This window comes from Myripristis murdjan, chromosome 24 (assembly GCF_902150065.1).
Source record: "Myripristis murdjan chromosome 24, fMyrMur1.1, whole genome shotgun sequence".
NCBI lineage: Eukaryota > Metazoa > Chordata > Actinopteri > Holocentriformes > Holocentridae > Myripristis > Myripristis murdjan.
The window spans coordinates 23,261,894-23,280,806 of record NC_044003.1 but is presented as its reverse complement, the minus strand read 5'-3'; the positions used below and the strand labels follow the sequence as shown (position 1 = coordinate 23,280,806).

Below are 18,913 nucleotides of genomic sequence, written 5' to 3'. Positions count from 1 at the left end.
CTGTGTGCGCCAGGCTATGTTGTTTTGAATTGTATTAAAGGTTGGACAGATTGTGCACAACATGAACATGAACTGACGTATAGACTGTAGGAAACATTTCCAAGTACAGAAATTTCTCTCTGCTGTCGCGGTTCATAATTCACGGTCACATCAGTGTGGATACAGCTAAATCAAAAATAAGCTATCTATCTACGCTATATGGACAAAAGTATTGGACCACCTACACATTAAAATGCTAAATCCATAGGCATTAAAATGGAGTTGCCCCCCTCCCTTTGCAGCTAGAACAGCTTCCACTCGTCTGGGAAGGCTTTCTACAAGATTTTGGAGTGTGTCCAAAATCTTGAAGTGTGTGGGAATTTTTGCCCGTTTCATCCAGAGGAGCATTTGTGAGGTCAGACTCTGATGCTGGACGAAAGGTCCCGGCTCACAATCTGCGTTCTAGTTCATCCCAAAGGTGTTGGATGGGGTTAAGATCAGGACTCTGTGTGGGCCAGTCAAGTTCCTCCACATCAAACTCACCCAACCATGTCTTTATGGACCTTGCTTTGTGAAAAGGGCCTTCCCCCAAACTGTTCCCACAAAGTTGGGAGCAGAGAATTGTCCAAAATGTCTTGATAAACTGAAGAGGACTACGGATGGAAATTAGCTTTAAGCTGACTCCGGCATATTTACATGTTTTTCTATATAGATTTATCTGTATATGTAATCTCATGTTCATTAATGTGCACTGTCCCATCATAATAAAGAGAAAAAAGTAAAAAGTAAAGTATTAAGATTTCTCTTCACTGGAACTGAGGGGCTGAGGCCAACCCCAGAAAAACAAGCCCATAGCGTTATCCATCCTCCACCAAACTTTTCACGATTGCCAGTGTAGTATAAGTAAATTTAGAAAAAAAAAAAAAAAAAAAAAAAGAGTCTGTTGTGGGAATCAGATATGCTGTCAGAAATCTCGAGATCTGGCCTCAAACTGTTTATTCGAGGCGTTCTGTCGTCCTTCGTGACACGTTTGACAAAACACTTTGATGAAGTCAAAACAGGCAAAGAAATCATTCCAAAAGTGAAGAAAGCAAGACTACAGGACGGATTAAGATCCCCAAAAAATTCACTCGCCATCTGTGGATGCGCTAATGGTGCTTCCCCCGTTTGGTCTCGATGGGAGACCAAACGGGGGGAGGCGCCATTAGTGCAGATTCATTGTGGGAGTGATGCCTCACGTCCAAACAGCACCATAATCTATTTTACAAAGCCAGTTGAACCGGATGGAAGATGAACAGCTGTGCGGTCCTAATTAGTCGCATGCGTGTCAAGCTCTCAGCCCGTCTCAGACTGCAAGGAGGCTTTTGTCTGCTCACTTTGATGTGGAGTTTGTTCTCTCTAAGACGACTCGAGCAGAAATTTCCCCACGAGCATAGATTTGATGCTCAGCCCCAGACTTCCCTGTGTGGTGACCATGCATGCCAGCATCTCAACTCGCGTAATCCACCTTCAAATATGCATGAATTCATTTATATGTGTCGGAACAAAATGAAGGCATCTTTTTTTGATCTGTACTTGAGGCGTTTATTTCTGTTTTATTTACTGTTTTGCTTATATTTGACAGTTTAATTTTCCTAGTTTTATCCTTTGTGTTACATATTCATGTGTTTGTTTTGCCATTTAATCCAATCACGGTACATATTTATTCATTTCTGTTTACTTGTTTTATGATCATCCTATTAAGTATTTTCCTGATTTCTCTATTTTTTCCATTTTATTGCGTTGGCATTTTTATGAGAAGGCCATAGCCGGAGTGCTAGATGAATGGCGCCGTGGCTCTCTGACATGTCACCGGCTAATCATCACAGTCGTTGCGGGTTCACTGCACAAGTCTGCGGCCAAATCCCAGTCGGCCAGCCGGGACCTGTGAAGGACACTGCACAAGGAAAAAAGACATATTTTAACCAAGCTGCCTCATGCTTGGTGGAAGCCTGCGATTCAAACACTTGATATCGGCCTCGCGAGCGCCTCAACCTCCTTCAAGGGCAAAAATTGATTTGCGCAGGACGCGGCACGGGACTGATAGCCATCGATTTGAAATTAGCCCACTTGATTTCTCTCGTCCGTGCGCCCGCTGTGGTTTGATTGGCAAACCTTCCTGCTAAATGCCGGAAAAAGAAAAAAAAAAAAAAAAAAAGACCAATATATGTGCTGTGCTAAAATGAAATAAAATAACCTAACCCGTAAAATACAGGGAAAAAAAAGAACATCTTAAGTGATGCAATAACACAATAAATGGATTTCAACAACCAGAGCGGTCTTCACAAACAAAATGCGAAATCAAAACCGGTTTGAGTTTGAAGTTTGATGCCGGCTTTTCCTATTTGAGATGCAGACATGCGAGGGATGCCAGGCTCCAAAGCCGAAGAGCCACCAGAATGTTACGTTAACGATGTTTTGTTTCGCGGCGCGCTCGGGCAGTGGCTTCGGGCCGCACTGGCAGCGGCAGGCAACAAAGAGAAACAAAGAGAACTATTTCCCGACAAGAAGCCGTTCTTACGTCATTAAAGCGGCGGTGGCGGTGGTGGCGGCGGCGGCGGCGATGCGCTTTCTTGAGCGTTGTAGCCCATGAAGCGGCTCTGGATATTAGTGCCTTTTTACACTGAGAACACCACGAGTGAAATGATGGTTATGTAACTCGGGTGGCTGGGGGACAGCTGAATGGTATTAAAGGGCTGGCAGAGCAGCTGGCAGAGCTGCAAGGAAAAATAAGTGGAACTCTGATGAGACACAAACACACACACACACACTTGACTTGACTTGTACACACATTACACTTGCACATGTGTACACCTCCTGCGCAAACACACACACGCAGGTACACAGAGCCACCTTGCCCTTACCTCATCTCACCCATATCTTCCTTGTGGCACAGGCACACACACACACACAGGGGTATGAATGATTATGTAACAGGCCGGGGGGTATGGTGCACTGCATGTGTGTGATGTTTGTGAGAGGCAGGCAGGCAGACAGACAGACAGACAGTCATCTGTCAGGGTGTAGACGAGCGTGCGTCTGACAGCCAACGAGCCAGGGGATAATGGACGGGTTTAGTGCTTCCTGTGAAATTGGGCTGGCGATGATTTTAGCGCACTGGTGGGGGGGGCGCTTCTCTATCAACCCTCCGCCTCTCTCCGTTTCTTTCACCCTCTCTCTCTCTCTCCCTCTCTCTCTCTAATCTCTCTCCCCATCTCCCTCGCCCCCCCACCGACTCTCCCTCTCTCTCGCAGTCCCTCAGCACTAGCTTATCGACTGACACAAATACAGCTGTGTGTGTGTGTGTGTGTGTGCGTGCATGCGCCGTTTGCTCTGCATGGACCATCTCCTGCATGGACTGCAAATGGGTTTCACAAACACTTATCAACACCGACTTCCTATCCCTCGCCGAGTGAAAAATAATATCGCCCGCGCCAAAAATAGTCCGTTCGACACGTCTGTTGAGTCGCACCGCGTCTCCGTCTGCCTTGATCTTCAGCGGATCCGTCGGCGGAGTGTGGCGCATGTATGGAAACACAGGAACACAATTATGCACCCTCGCATGCAGTATGTATGAAGCACCTCCACTTGGAGGACAAACACACATTCTTACTTGGTGTAATGCACACGCCGTTCCACTCCACAAACATGCATATGCTTATGTCTGATCTCACACACACACACACACTAGGCGTTGTCGAGCTCTCTCCAACATTCGCCTGGTGTGTGCTTCCCGCTGATAGACAGGCAGCCATTGACTGGTTGGCTCCAGGGACCCGGGTGGAGAAGCGGCGGGCCCAGATTGCTCTATCGAGAAATTGACTGCGGAACAATTACCCGCGCAAATGACGTAGCGGCCGAACGTGTATGGAGGCTGAGAGCACCATTAAAGACAAGGGAGGGGGAAGTAGGAAGAAAAAGTGCGAGACCGAGAGGTGGAGAAAATGAAGTGTTTCCATAGCTACCTAATTGGACAGTCCCCGCGCCGCTCTCATCTTTCTCCATTTTCGCCGAATTAAAGGACATCGTGCTCTTTCGCTCCCCTGCCTTTTCGTCCTGTCATTTCAAAGCTCTTACTCCACTCACGCCACACAAAAAAGACATTGTATGAGAGGGGGAAAAAAAAAACAAAAAAACAAACAAAACAAAGCCGGAAAAAAAAAAAAAAAAACTGTTTTGCTGCTCTAATTCCCTGGATGTAATCTTATCTAAGCTTCTGGCAGTGGGAACTGAAGTTTCATTGTCCCATTTCTTTCTTCTCTCTCGCTCTCCCTGCTGGTGCTCAGAGGATATCCAGGCATCTTGGAGGAGAATGTCCTGTTTATTCTTTGTTTACATAATGCTCTCCTCCCGCCTCGGCCTGTGACTGCATGGAAACTGACTGCACATTTCCATGTCCGTGTAACGCTGTGGCTTTGTGCTGACTAGCCGTGTTTGTCTGGGAGCCTTTATCAGAATCCGGTCTTATCTGCAGCAGTGTGTCTTTGATAGTTTGTGTGTGTGTGTGTGTGTGTGTGTGTGTGTGAAGCATGTATGTGTCTTTGATTGAATGAGTGGTGATACATTTGCATTTGTTGTGGGACTCAGGACGTATGTGTGTGTGTGTGTGTGTGTGTGTGTGTGTGTGTGGGTGTGTGTTATCACTCTGGTGTTGTTCCGGTACAGCTTTATCAGATCAGATATCTGCTCTGTTGACGCAGGAGTCAGATGGCAACAAATGTGAGGGAACAACAAGGAGTTTGTTTGGACAGCAACCACAGATTTTTTTTTAACCCATGGGTGTGTGAGGGTGTGTGTGAGTGAGAGGGAGATTGTTTTTTTCACTTGTTTGTTGTCCTTGACCTCAGCCTGAAGGGTCCCAGACTCGGTGACTAAGCTGTTTTACAGGCGTGCGAGGGGCTGTGTCAGCCTGTGTCGTCCTGCAGGCACGCCTGTGCTCCCATCACTGCTGCCCTGTACATACATGCTATCGGTGCTGTTGTTTTTTCCAGCTTTATTTATTTTATATTCAGAATGTGGTCAGCGGTGGTGTGTGATATATTGGGTGAGTTTCATGACCAGAGGGGCTGGGAAACCAAACAAACCCCAGTGTGTACAGTGTGTAATTTCAAAAAAAAATGTGTCTGCCCCGCCATCTCAGCAAAAGAAATCACATTTTTTAAGCTGACAGCATTTGGAAGAGTTAAACCGATTTATCATTTTACTAACATTTATCTGTGTACAGTGGTCCCTCGTTTATCGCGGGAGTTACGTTCTAAAAATAACCCGCAATAGGCGAAATCCGCAAAGTAGTCAGCTTTATTTTTTTTTTACAATTATTCTAGATGTTTTAAGGCTGGAAAACCCCTCACTACACACTTTATACACTTTTCTCAGACAGGCATTCACATTTTCTCACTTTTCTCTCTCGTTTAAACACTCAAAGTTCAAACCTTCGTAGAAAAATAAGGACGCAGAACACAATGCGCTGTTAAAAAAAACTAAAAAAATCCGCACTAAAAAAATCCGCGAAACTGCGAGGCCGCGAAAGGTGAACCGCGTTATAGCGAGGGACAACTGTCTACCATATCTGCCTTTTCTGAAATATCAATCCATGCCTTCCCTCTCTGATATGAAAGAAGTTATTCTCTTGCTCCTTTTTTAAAGACTTTTTTAGATTAATATTGCTTGACAGTATCTCTCTCATCTTTTTATTGTGTATGTGTAATATTCTCTTTTTTCATTGTGTTATTCAAACATTTCATTCAGATCACGTTTATACTCTAGTAATACTTATTTTTATTTAATGGCATAGTAGTCCTCATATTTGAAAACCAGCGTCAGTTTAGAAAAAAATAAATAAATAAAGGCCAAAAAAAGCCATCTCAGTTGAATATTTATATTTGGCATTTGGGTTATATTTTGCATCTTATGTCAAAGAGGCTTTCTCTGCACCAGGTCGCTTCAGCAGCAAACGGGTCGTGTTTCATGCGGAAGGCCTGGCCGCCGCACGTGGCGAGCAAAGAGCCCGGGGGGATAAAAGACAGCGAAATGGTGGAGAGACATTCAGTGCCAATAACGGCCCTTTGAGCCTTGCCAAACGAGAATGAGATTTACCTGCACAGTACTTCTCCAGGCACTCAAAGCGCTGCCTACGGTGCGTCCACACAAGAGCGGGAGGGACTGATGGTGGGAGAGTTTGCATGGGGGGGGGAAGAGAGAGGCTTTTCCTTTGAGAATGTCCTCCTTTATTCTGCCTCAGGGGGCGAGCAGACCAAAATAAGTGTGCCTTGTTTATGGAAGCCGGCGCAAAACGTCATGTGTGCACTCGCCTACATGCACACACACACATACACACATATGCTTGGAAGACTGGTAGTGGCGGATCATTGGGTTTAGAAAGGTTAAATAAAATCAATATTTTGGGTAGAGGGTGGCAGCGCTCCTCTCAAGGTGAAGTTGTCATTGCCAGCTGAGGCCGCTGCAGCAGGGGCACCACTCACTTGTGTTTTTGACAGAGGACGCGCGCGCGTACTCGGATGTGGGCCGGCGTCTCTATTACACGAGAGAAGGTTTTAGGGCTCCTGCCACAATTATAAAGGTGTCAGGCTCGACGTGCTCATTCGCTCTGCGAGACGTCTGTCCATTGTGTCAGGGAACAGCGAGGACGGCGGTTTACGGCCGAGCGTCTGCACATTATTCATGCTGTTTGTAAATTGGCCAGCTGCAGTCGACTGGAGAGCAATTGCCCTGAGTTTGAAATACACTTCCTCTTCCCACACAGCAGGGCGCCTGCTCGCTAGCCGCAGGTTTCCAATGGCACCGTTCAGCACGAACCACTGTTTTCATTTTGTTTCCCATCATCTATTATTCCACAGCTGTGCCGCCTCAATGCCTCTGTTTTCCCCGTGTCCTATACTGTATCAGATTGAATTATACAGTATGCACAGTATGCAATATCCCAACTCCTCGCTCATGCATTTCCAATACATGCAGTTTTTTTTTTTATTTATTTATTTATTTATTTTTATTTTGTGACTCTACAAAGGTGCCAGAGGGCATAATCCAATTGTGAATTATTGGGACTTAGGTAAGTCTTTCATATTGCAGCCGGGCCCAAATATGTTTTGGAGCGCAACCCAATAAAGCCGCAGTGATTTATGAACTCTGCTCTTTCATTGGCTCGCTATTCAATGTAAAATTCTCCCATTTTCCAAAGCCGTCCGCAGCTCGAGAGTGGCACATCTGTAAAGTGATAAGGAAAATGTAGATGATGGTCTTTGCACGCGGCAAGGGGACTGGAGGAAAAATGAAAAACAAAATGATGCCATTATACCGAATGGAAATTTCTGCTGTGAGTGAGAATGACATTCAAACAATAGCTTTGTGTTTTTCTTTTATAAAAATCTCTTTTCCTCTCTCGCTCTCTCCCTCACTCTCTTTCATGCAGATAACAAATATGCCCCTGCAGTGAGTCTAAATGGTTTTATATTCATCCTGGGAGGAGCCTACGCTCGAGCCACCACTATCTACGACCCAGACAAAGGCAACATCAAGGCCGGACCCAACATGAATCACTCCCGGCAGTTCTGCAGGTAAGGGCTCGACGTGTTGCTGGAGAACACGGCTCCATCAGATCAAGGTGTTAATGAAAAAGCACTACAAGTAGAGTTAAGTCCTATCTAGGCTTTGTTTGGCTGTATTCACCATATATTTTTTTATATATTGATGTTCAGTTTTGAAGATCCACCTTTCAAATTTTTTCCTTCCAATTTTCATAATCCGCAAGAACTGAAAATGCAGGTGTTTTCAAAATCAGTCAAGTATTTTGCAAAAATATACCTCAAACCATGTTTTGACGACCAGCAAATCAATCCAAAAAATATTAATGGTGTTTTTTTTTTTTTTTTTTTTTTTTTTTCCCCCAGTAATGGCATTCATTTGTTTTGCAGATGAATCCTTCACATGAAAATCCCATGCTTATGATTCATCTATCAGTCTTTGTACGAAAACTTAGGTGGCCATTTGAAAGGCAAAAGTGTTTTTAAGCCCATTCGTTAAAACTGGAACAAAGCCCGTCGTGGGTTGACAGCATTTGTAATTGGGGATGGGGGTTTTAAAATTTCTCTCTTGGTTGAAAAATGACCCAATTCATAACTTCACTTTTGAACCTGTTTGATTGGGAGACCTTGCTAGATTTAATCAACTTCCAATCAGCACATTTAGTCACCCGATTTTACGTTGACTTCTTACAGTATTCATAGTCATAGCCCATATTTAGTTGTTTTTTTTGGTTCATATAAAAGGTGTGTGCAGGATTGTACTGTAAAAAGCCTCTACTGGTTATTCTGACCCAGGATTGCTCCACATGATTTGTATTGAAGCTTTTTTTTTTTTTTTTTTTTTTTTTGGTCAGGCTCCTGAAATCTCCTCCATTAAATGATGCCTCATGCTAGAGCACTGGAAATAATGGGAAGCAAAATGGGGAATAAAGACTAATATGGGATTGTACAGCAGGAGTTTTGGGAGCACCGCCGCCCATATCGCAGCCAGCGTGAGCCACTGAGATGTGCAGTTCACTAGATAATGAACCTGCTGTTTTCTGAGCTGCAGCCCTTTGTAGACGCGTCAGCTGAGAGGAAGCATGCACAAATACATTTGGGAAAGCAATTCTCGGCAGTGATCTTATGTACGGAATGTGTAACATAAATCACGTTGTCAGAGTTATTGATAAGCTGCTCCCACACACACCAGGCAGCTGTTCTGCTACATTTAACTAAGTCTGACACACAGAGAGAGCGCGGGAGAGAGAGAGAGAGGGAGGGAGAGGGAGGGAGGAAGAGACCAACAAACAGAGGAAGAAACATGCACACATTTGACAACCAAAAAGGAAAAAAAAAAAAAAAAAAAAAAAAGGCGGACGCACAGTGAATATATTACCCATACTCGACTACTCAGAAACACCATTGGCCTCGGTGTGTGCTCCTGCAGAGCAGAATAGATGTAGACTAGTAGGTCATCGTCCTGGAGAACAGATACTCTGTAGGCCCGCACCTCCCCTCTGTTTATCTGGAAGAGCAGCTATAAGCTTTAGCAGTGCTTTCTCCCCTTTGGATCAGCTGTGCTTTTTCCTCTTTGAGTAGATTTGGGCTTTATGTAATAATCTTGTGAGTCCCAACAGTGTTGCGAGATTGTGCAGTCGGACTACGTGCTGTTCGCTGTGTGTGCGTGTGTGTGTGTGCGTGTGTGCATCTGTGCGTGCACCTTATGTAAATAAAGATCATTCCAAACCCCAATAGGGGTACAAAGCCCTAATCAGCTTACAGCCAAAGTTTTAATCCTGTCTGCACACAAACTCCTGTTTCTGTTGCTCATATCAAATGAACACATTTGTACAGATATTTGCTTTTTATATTACTTTCCTTTCTCTCCCCCTCAAGAGGGAATGTAATTTCCCCCCTCCCCCTCACCCCCCCACACCTTATAGAGTGGCCTTGTTGGACATGTTGCAAGAGCGTGTGAGAGATGTGAAATAATTCCCGGCACCGCCTGCAGCACAACAATCAGCATATTTTAATTCAGAGATGTTGTCTTCCGTGTGACTTTGTTGTCTGATCACTATTAACAGTAAGAGCAGAGTTTCTGCCACCATGATGCAGTCACTCAACTGTTGCTCTTTTAATGACTAAGCCACATTAGCTGACATTTACTTTCACCTACTTATTTTCCTGACACTACTAATTACTGATCATTATTTTATGTTCACGAGAGTCAGTGCCGGTAAGAGGAAGGGAGACAGCCTTTGGGTTGCGTTTTAAAATGCCATCGTTGAGCTCACGAACCTACCCGTGTGCAAATAAAACACACTAAGCTCATTCGGCAGCGTGACTCATATGTCAGTGTGAGAGCTCGACGAAATGGAACAATCAGGCACTTGGAGAGGAAGGTTGCTGAATGAATGAATGAATGAAAACATGACGTGTGTGTGTGTTTGTGCGCAGCGCCGTGATCCTGGACGGGAAGATCTACGCCACGGGCGGCATCGTCAGCAGCGAGGGCCCGGCCCTCGGCAACATGGAGACGTTCGACCCCTGCACCAACAGCTGGACCCTCCTCCAGTCACTGCCCTGCCCGCTCTTCAGACACGGCTGCGTGGTCATCAAGAAGTACATCCAGAGCGGCTGAGAGCGGCTCCGACCGGACCGGACCGGATCGAGGCGACACTAGCCGAGCGCCGCTTGTGGGACAATCTGAACGCAGCTTCGGGGGGGCCGGGCCAGGCCAAGGCAGCAACCTCTGGACTTGACGCCGGCATCCACCTGGCCACTACCTGCCCCACCCCCCACCCCCCACCCCCTCTACACCCAGTTTCCCCTCTCCCACCCAAACGCCCTGTGCAGAATGTACTCATATGAAACCACTCGGCCATGTCAGGCGACGGTGCCTAACCTTCAGTACTGTACGTGTCACGGTTGTAGTTCATCCTCTCATCCAGCAGACACAGGGACTCTTAGTAAATCAATAGCTCCTCGTTTTCAAAGACGCTGTTTCAGTTCTGTCTTTTCCAAATCCAACCAAGCCAACCCCCCCCGCACCCCTCTTCCCCCCTCTGTTTCTTTTGTTTTGTTTTTTTGTTTCTTTCTGATTTGGTGCGTTTGAAAGCCATCCCGGGTCTTTGTGCGGTTTCCGTTCGACAGGTGTAGGGTTTTTTTTTTTTTTTGTAGTCACTCAGTAAAGAGCAGAGTTTGTTTGTGGTGTATGGATTTTCTCAGTAGTGACATCTACAGGAGAGGAGGAAAAGTGAGGCTCTGCCCTGCGAGGAGGAGGGGAAGCAGCACATCCACTGACTTTCCTCTTTACCAGCGGAGCGAACAAGCCTTTTTTTTTTTTTTTTTCTTTTTCTAACCAGGAAGCAAAGCTCTTATTAGATGTGGATTTATGATAATAAAAAAAAAATCTGATTTTGAACTCAGTGAACCCAGTTTTTATAATATCATTACTGGCTTAACATTGGGGGAAAAAAACCCATCAAATCTGAGCCACGTAGCTTTTCTTTTTTGTGTGTGTGTAAATCCAGCCTGATTGAGATATCATCTGGAAGGTGAGATGGGGTGAGTGGCCTATTTTTTTTTTTTTTTTTTGGGTATTACTGTTACATTTCCCTTGATTTGATTTCTACACTCTTGCTCTCTGGGACAAAGACAGCACTGATCCTGAGGGAGAGAATAAACTCCTCTTCTGCTGGTATCAGAGACACTCAAGAGGGAACAGTTCCTCCAGCTAAAGCACAATAATCATCTGTGACTTTGATCATAAAAGTTGTCTTTTGTTCTGTTGGTTCTCTTTACCTTTCATTATCTCCCCCCACATCCTTTGTTTTATACGATGTGTGTTTCATTGCAGCCCACAAACAATGTTGGGCTGGAATTCTGTAAATACAGGAAGGAAATATGTATATTTTAAAACCTGAAGGTGATTCTGTATAAATGTTTTTAGAAAAAAAAAAATAGGTTGGATTTAAAAAAGAAAAAAAATGTGTCTGTAAATCTGTACCCAAAAAGGAGAAATTAACAATTGTTATTATTGAAACCTAATACATATACCAGAATCTGATCACACTGTGTCTTTTTTTTTTATACAAGGATAGAAACTGTGAAAATGGACCATGGTTACAGCAATATAACAATTGTTTGAAATATGCGCTAATAAATGTACAGCGAGAAATGCTGTTTTTTAATCTTAAGAGGCAAGTTAGGCATAACATTTTATTGTCGAGTGTGGTATTGATAGACACTTCTCATGTCTGACCGTGCAAAGAGCCGTAAAAAATCTTCTGGCAAGAGATATGACACTTCAAAGACAGAAGGGATTGAGGAAAAATTATATTTCTAAGGAAGGCGTCTTTGTACATACTTTGCTCCCCCATGCAACACGTCAGTATACAAAATTACAATGACATAGCTGAGATAACTTCAAGAAAAAAAAAAAAAAAACACTTTCTTGTTGTGTAGGCCTGCTTTCTGCAAAAACCCACTGCCTTTTTAACCGAGTGCCTGAATTCAGCATCACCTTTAAATTGCAGCTATTCATCTCTTGTGTAGTCTACGTTTCTAAAATGGAAGGGAAGAAAACACTTGGCAAAATTACAATTTGCACCTTTTATTCAAGTATATCACAGCAGTTTATTTCAGAAATACAGTAAAAGTTTCATTTCAAATATAACTTACACTAAAGTAACACTTAAATGCGAACAAGTGTGTTAAATACACGTATTAACCTCAAAACAAACAGAAATATGACAAAGCTATGAAAAAACAGTTGACTATAATTAATTTGTGGAAAAATAAAGAAAAACAACATAATGAAGAAATAAACCAAACCCATTTTTTTTCCTGCATTCTGGACTAAATTGTTTCAACTACCAGACAAAAATTGGTTGTTAGTCCAAACTGGCTACAATTTATACGCAAAGGAAAATCACAATGCATGACATTTCCCTAACCATATATCTCCAAAGTTATTCTGAAACCATAAAAAACTCTTTTGGCAGAAGACAGACAAAAAGTGAACAACATGAACGTTCAACTTCATCTGTCTCTCTTAATGGGATGTGTCAGACAAACGTTTTGTGTTCATGGGAATTCCAGCTCATGTTAGTCTCTTCCAGTATGACACAGTCTATGACCACTTTAGCGAATAAAACAACATCACAATGAAATACATAGAGAAGTTGAAAGGGCATGTGTCGCATGTTGAACCTGAGAGACCTGTAAACCCTTTATTCCCCTCACACGCCAAATAAACCTGCTACACAAACGCTACACATTTCAGCAAAACTGTTGCACGGAAGTAAGACGCTCCCCCGATTTGTTTAATTGCAAATGTACAAAAAGACAATTTGCTCAAAATTAGGTGTAAAACATGTTTAATAATAATATTAATAAATAAACACTCAGAATCATGAGAGATGAAAGTCTGCAAACTACGTCTAAAAAAAAGGCGATGGATGTGTAAAGAAGCAGAAAACAGTGCTCTTGAAAGCTTGAAAGAATGTGTGATGTCTGAACGTGGAAGAAGAGGAACTGAAGGACTTTACTGCATCAACGTACAGTAAGAAAACCTGAAACTAAAGCATAATGTATAAAGTCCATGACATTTCCATTACATGTAAGCAATCATTTTCTTCTGGCTCAAATGCAAACATACATAACAATCAGAAACGAAAAACAAAAACAAAAAAAACGAACAAACTCTTGGATTACTGCAGCAGCTATGGTTGCACTGATGATGTAGTACCGTAGCTGGTAGGTGTTGCAACAGTATTTTAGAAGGGAAAAATACTCTTTTTGTACCCAGTAAACGGTTGTCGCGTTTAAAATAAATTAAGCTGAGGTAGCGTTGGTTTCTCTCTGCAGTAGCCCAAGTGCTAACATGTCAATGCCAGTTTGCATATGGTCTTTGCTTGCTTCTGTCAGACAACCCTCGCGATCCAAGGCAGAGGTGAGTTGTAGCGGCAAGAGCTGCACCAGAGGTTTGAGTTGGAATCAGGATTTGACAAGAGTGCAGTGAGAGAAAGGAGGGTCTTCTCCAGCCTACATCTGGTCAAAATATGACCCCTTCCGCCAATGTGAAAATAATAATAAAAAAAATAAAGTCAAGCAGGAAATACACTGATTTACTGCTGTTGGAAAAGATGCACTATGTGGGCCACAGATGAGAATCCCTGCTTCTCTTTTGGTGTAAAGGAAACAGAATCAAATTAAACAATAACAACTTCAACATACATTTGAAAAAAAAAACAAAAAACAATCAATGTAATGCTTTTACACCTTAGCGACGGGCACTGCCTAGAATGGCCTTGTTCATAATCGGACTGACAACCCATGCTCAAACAGTCCTAACATTAACTCAAACAAAGCATTTTATTAAAAAAGTGTAAAAAATAATAGTTAAACAAACAACTTAATACATAGGTTGTATGAACGTCTAATGTAGTACTTTCGAAGCTGAAAAGTATCCCTGTGAACAGGCGCCGCTGCATTAGAGCTCAGCACCTTGAAGGGAGTGGATTAAGACTTGGCACGGTAAATTATCTGACTGGTCGTCGTTTCTCTGTATGAGAGCAGGAGAAAAGCTGGTGTTGTCAGCCTCTCCTTACAGCTGCTGTCTGTTAAGGTGGAGAGTGGAGACTGACCTCCCCAGCAGGTCTGGGGTATTTGCATGGCATAACTATATTTGAATACAGTTTCACCATTTCAAGTGCTAGAGATAAACTTGATTTATCTGGCCAGACACCGACTCAGCCACAGAAGTGAGTATGTTACTTAAAAACTGTACGCAGGTGACGCCTCCCACCCCCATCCCATCACCCAGGTATTCAAATGTGTTCAATTCTGTTTTTAAAACCCAGTCTAGACAGGAGTTACAACTAACTAACGAACAAGATGTAGGACCAGATATGCATTTGTTGACCTGATGACATGGAATATTTTTTTCCCCTGTTTCCATTTTTTCGTGGTTAGCACCCACACAAACTTGGAGCCTGTTCATTGTCATGTGTATCACAAAGAGTAGCTTGAAATAAAACCTACTCAATACATTTTAAAAAAAATGAGGTTTAAATAAGGCACACGCTAGGCAGTGCAAACTACAGACGCATTCCAATTTGTACTGCTTCCAGTTACTCAGCCGGGGTGTCAATAGAAAAATCAACTAGCGGGCACAGCTTGAGTGGGAGAGAAAACATTTACACTGTGAATGTAGTGAGGGGATTCAGCTACCTCCACTATTTAGCACATGACAATCTGGTTAAGCATGTGAAAGCCAGAGGTGGTCCGTCAGCGAATGTTCTGAGGTTTTACAGCTGACCTTCGGCAAACACCGTGCTTGTTCACCTTGATGCAGGAGCTCGTAAACAAACATTGTGTGGCTAACGGCCAAATTTGCCAAACTTGATGACTACTGCAATGAAGAGGAGGATATAATCAGTTCTAGTCCTGCTGTGCTAACCTCGTTGGTGTTTGTGTTTGCGCTGAAACTTCTTTGTAAACCATTGTTTTGGGTGAGTATCCTTTACGGTGGCTCCAATGTTGAACTAAGCGAGAAGCTGAAATGGCAGGGAAGATCAGCCACGTAATAGCATGGTGATAACTGGCCTGTGATAACAAAACATTGCACTGGAGGATGACATAGGCTCAGAAATGTAGCTCAGTGATTCAAAACATTGTCATCTCCTAGCGGCGCACTGCATTCACACTTCTGCTGGTGAGGATCTGTGTGAGTGTGTGTGTCTGTACGGTTCTGTAGGTTTTATCTGTCACTTGTGTGCATTGATGTGTGTTTGTGTGTGTGTGTTTGTACAAATACATGCATACCAAAGTGGGTGGAGGTGGGGAGGTGAGTGTGTGTGTGTGTGTGCGTGGCCTGCTCCTAAGAGAGGTGGCCAGGTTGCGATATGACATCACCCAATCTGTCTGTTGGTTTGCTAGTCCGAGTAAGAAGTAATCCCAAGAGCAGCATGGATAAAAGTTAGGATAGCACCCAAGTAGCACCAGGGTTGCCCGTCACCATTGGTGTGTGTGTGCGTGCGTGTGACTGACACAGCACCTCCAGGAGTTTGGTTGTGTGTAATGGGTCTGGATCTGGCCAGGTTCCTGAGACAATAGCACCATAAAATGTCTCTTCCTCAACTTCTTCCCCCTCCTCTTCTTTCCCAGTAAGAGGAGGCGTTGGATTTGCTCTGTGTGTGTAAGGACTGAACTCAGAAGCTCGCTCACTCACTCTCTCTCGGTCTGTGTGTGTCTTTGTGGTCCCGGTCTGTTCAGCATCTACCTGATAGGCATTCGTTCTCCGTCTCACAGGAATGTATCGAAATGCTGGACTCTCTTCTCCATCTCCTGCAACAGAGAGAGGCACGTAAACACATACTGCTCAGCTTGAATCAATATATGTAACAATGAATATGTATATATAGCATCTGTGCACCACTGTTTCAGCAGGACTTGGAATTGTCCCACAGCAAACAACAGCTTTCACCATGATAAATGATATAAAATGAAGCAAAGCTGTGGTGGAATGAGTCAGGCGATTTTTCTCAGCATGAAACCAGGAAAGTTTGATACAGACTAAATCTGAACAGAGCCGGAGGAAGAGAAATGGATGTTAGCCTGCAATAGACCATGATTAATGCTTTGAAGATGTTACAGCGTGTGTGTGTGTGTGTGTGTGTTCTCATTTGAATAGCTGAGTCAATGCAGCAGGCATCGCTGTAAGATATCAATTCACTCCCACATCTAAAACTCAAGTTACAACTATCAACTTTACAATACAAAGCCATTTTCAAGTCTCAAGGAAGAAAAACAAACTTTTCCAGGGAGGACCAGTGCTCCCATGATGAGAAATGTGGGATCACATCAGACTAGCAAAAGTAATAAGAATAGCTATTTACATCATTTTCTGTCCTAAGAGCACACTACAGAGGCAATTTGAGCTGAGGAATACACAAATGCTGTTAGTGACAATATCTTTTGGTGCAGTAGTCTCTCTAAATGTAAATGACAGCAATCTATTTGCACTGGGACTGAAATGATTTATCCACAACCAATAGAGAAAATGGCAACTGTTCAAAGAGGGACCCAGACATAAAACTGCTGGCACTTCAACAGTTTCTTTAAACATTCCTTGCGGCAGCAAAGCTTTAGTACATCACAGTACTTCCAATCATTTTCCCCCCAAATGTAGCTCGTACTAATTTACATACACTTAAGGAAGGAACGAGTGGATAGTGCTCTGTGGAAGTGAAAATAAGATTGTATTGTGGTCCACTGATCATTGATACTGTAGTTACAATGTAAATTGTGGTCAAAATATCCTGTAATTTATTCTGAATGGACAGCTGAATTCAAAAGGGCAAAACTGAAAGGTATGCCACAGAAATTATGTTTTCCTGCATGTAATTCTAACTTTCCTTCCAACATGATTTACAATATCATCAGTTAAAGCACTTAGTACTATCACCACAAGGCAATCACTCATGTACAGTGCACATGCAAACACCAGCTGTAGAACCCAATGAAGCTTTGAAAGCTGAGTTAAAATGCAGTTTACTGAAAAGATACTAATTTGGAGATGGCTGGCTCCCTGAAAGCTTTACCCTGTTAGGTAGAGCCTACGTCAACATACAACTATGTTTTTAACACAGATTTGCTTTCCCTGCCTGCACACGCACACAACAATACACATACATACAAATAAGCTTTGCCACCCTTGGCTCTTTGTGCCTCTGTGATCTCAATTCTATCCAGCCTGAAGGCCTATCACCTTGTCATCCAAAAAACACAACAATCTCACAAACCCTCCTGGCCTCTCTGTCTGACTAACCTAGAGTTAGGCCTATAGCACTTTCTCACTATCTCACTTTCTCTTTCTCTTTTCTCTCCGTTTCATCTCCTCCTTCTCTCAGCCCTGAAAAACATGTGAATGCGAACTATCACTGCAAGCCCTGGGTAGTTTCATTGAAACAAAATGGCACAAGTGCAAACCAGGCGTTTGAGCTCCTGCTGTGGGTATCAATGTTATAAATTCTATTCATCAAAGAGAGAGAAAAAAAAAAAACAAACACCTTTTGATACTGTTAAACTGTTAGATATTAACATGATGGTCAACCCATTCATGAGTTATTTTGTGATGAAGTGTTGTTATTTACTTTTTTGGTGTACCTGCTTTACCTCAACCTACCTTGTCTACTATTTAGTGATTTCCTGTCTCCCAAAATGACTTTTGACAACCCCCAGAGAGAGGATTCTCTGAGCTGTACACGTGTAGGTGGAGAGAGCAACAGCATAGTACGTTTTTTTTTTTTCAGAAGAGAAAAAGTGAGTCAGGAGAGAACAATTCCATGGTGTGCTGTGCTTGGTTGAAGGTGTATTTCACACACTAGCGACGACAGATCCACAAAGATGGAAGATGTGGCTGCACTGCATTCAGGTCTACTGAGGCTATTGTCAGCGGAGACACTGGTATCTCTGTTTCTTCTACAATGGATTTCTCCCAGCATAACTGCTGAAGGTTGTTGCAAAATGGAAACTCTAGAAAGAAACCCCTTTCTCTTTGATTCTGAGCGACTGACATCAAAAGTTGATGTTTGCGGGTGGGATGGTGAGTTTAAAGTAAAGCGCTACCAAGTTTTCTCCACTTTGACATATCTACACTGGACATACTTCAAAGTGGTATCATTGGCATCCGTCCACTTAGCTGCAGGAATAACAGAAATATAGCCTTAAGCGGCAATGAGCAGGGTTCAAACACAATAGGCCGTCATCGACTCAATATGATCTTCAGAAGAATTTGAAAACATGCCACGTGCATAAATTGCCCCATTACTGGCAAGAAGGATTTGGCCACCTAAGGATTCGAACCATGGAGCTTTGTGTCCTCACAGAAGGCAACTTACTGACAAGATCACAGGAAGACATGATTTTTCACGCCTTCTTACAACATGAGGCAATGGTATTACATGAGCCAGACTGGGATATTTTTCTTGGTTTAAACTTAAAAACACTTAGGCAGTCACAACAGTCAAAATGTTGATAAAATTATAGAGGGAAAAAAAAAAACATCTGCAAAACCGACTCATTTGAATTTCCAAAAATTGATGAAAATCTTAACTAGGCAATGGGTGGCACCATCTACACCCTAGAGATATAAGAGGCTGTCAAATGCATAATGGTAAATCTCCAGCCCAAATGGCTTCACAGTAGAATTCTATGAGGCATTTCCAGTTTACAGGTTCCAATTCAGGTAAGGATGTTCAATGACTCCTTTCATAAAGGCCAGCTACTATCAACCGTGTCAAGAGATGGCTTCCATCTCTCTACTTAAAAAGAAAGGCCTGACTCTGTAGCAATTACAGACCAAT

The 18,913-nt window shown here is 43.1% G+C and overlaps 2 protein-coding genes across 5 annotated transcripts in view; one reads left to right on the top strand and one right to left on the bottom strand.

Moving 5' to 3' along the window:
• klhl29 (kelch like family member 29) overlaps positions 1-11,610 on the top strand; it is a 222,630-nt gene extending 211,020 nt beyond the window's left edge. For all 3 annotated transcript variants that reach the window (XM_030047294.1, XM_030047293.1, XM_030047295.1), the window contains 2 exons: positions 7,448-7,592; positions 9,999-11,610. In XM_030047294.1, the coding sequence (XP_029903154.1) occupies positions 7,448-7,592; positions 9,999-10,182 (329 nt within the window). In that variant the 3' untranslated portion in view covers positions 10,183-11,610. The remainder of the gene's footprint in view (positions 1-7,447; positions 7,593-9,998) is intronic.
• Positions 11,611-12,137: 527 nt separating this feature from the next.
• atad2b (ATPase family AAA domain containing 2B) overlaps positions 12,138-18,913 on the bottom strand; it is a 104,775-nt gene continuing 97,999 nt past the window's right edge. For both annotated transcript variants that reach the window (XM_030047291.1, XM_030047292.1), the window contains exon 28: positions 12,138-15,893. In XM_030047291.1, the coding sequence (XP_029903151.1) occupies positions 15,852-15,893 (42 nt within the window). In that variant the 3' untranslated portion in view covers positions 12,138-15,851. The remainder of the gene's footprint in view (positions 15,894-18,913) is intronic.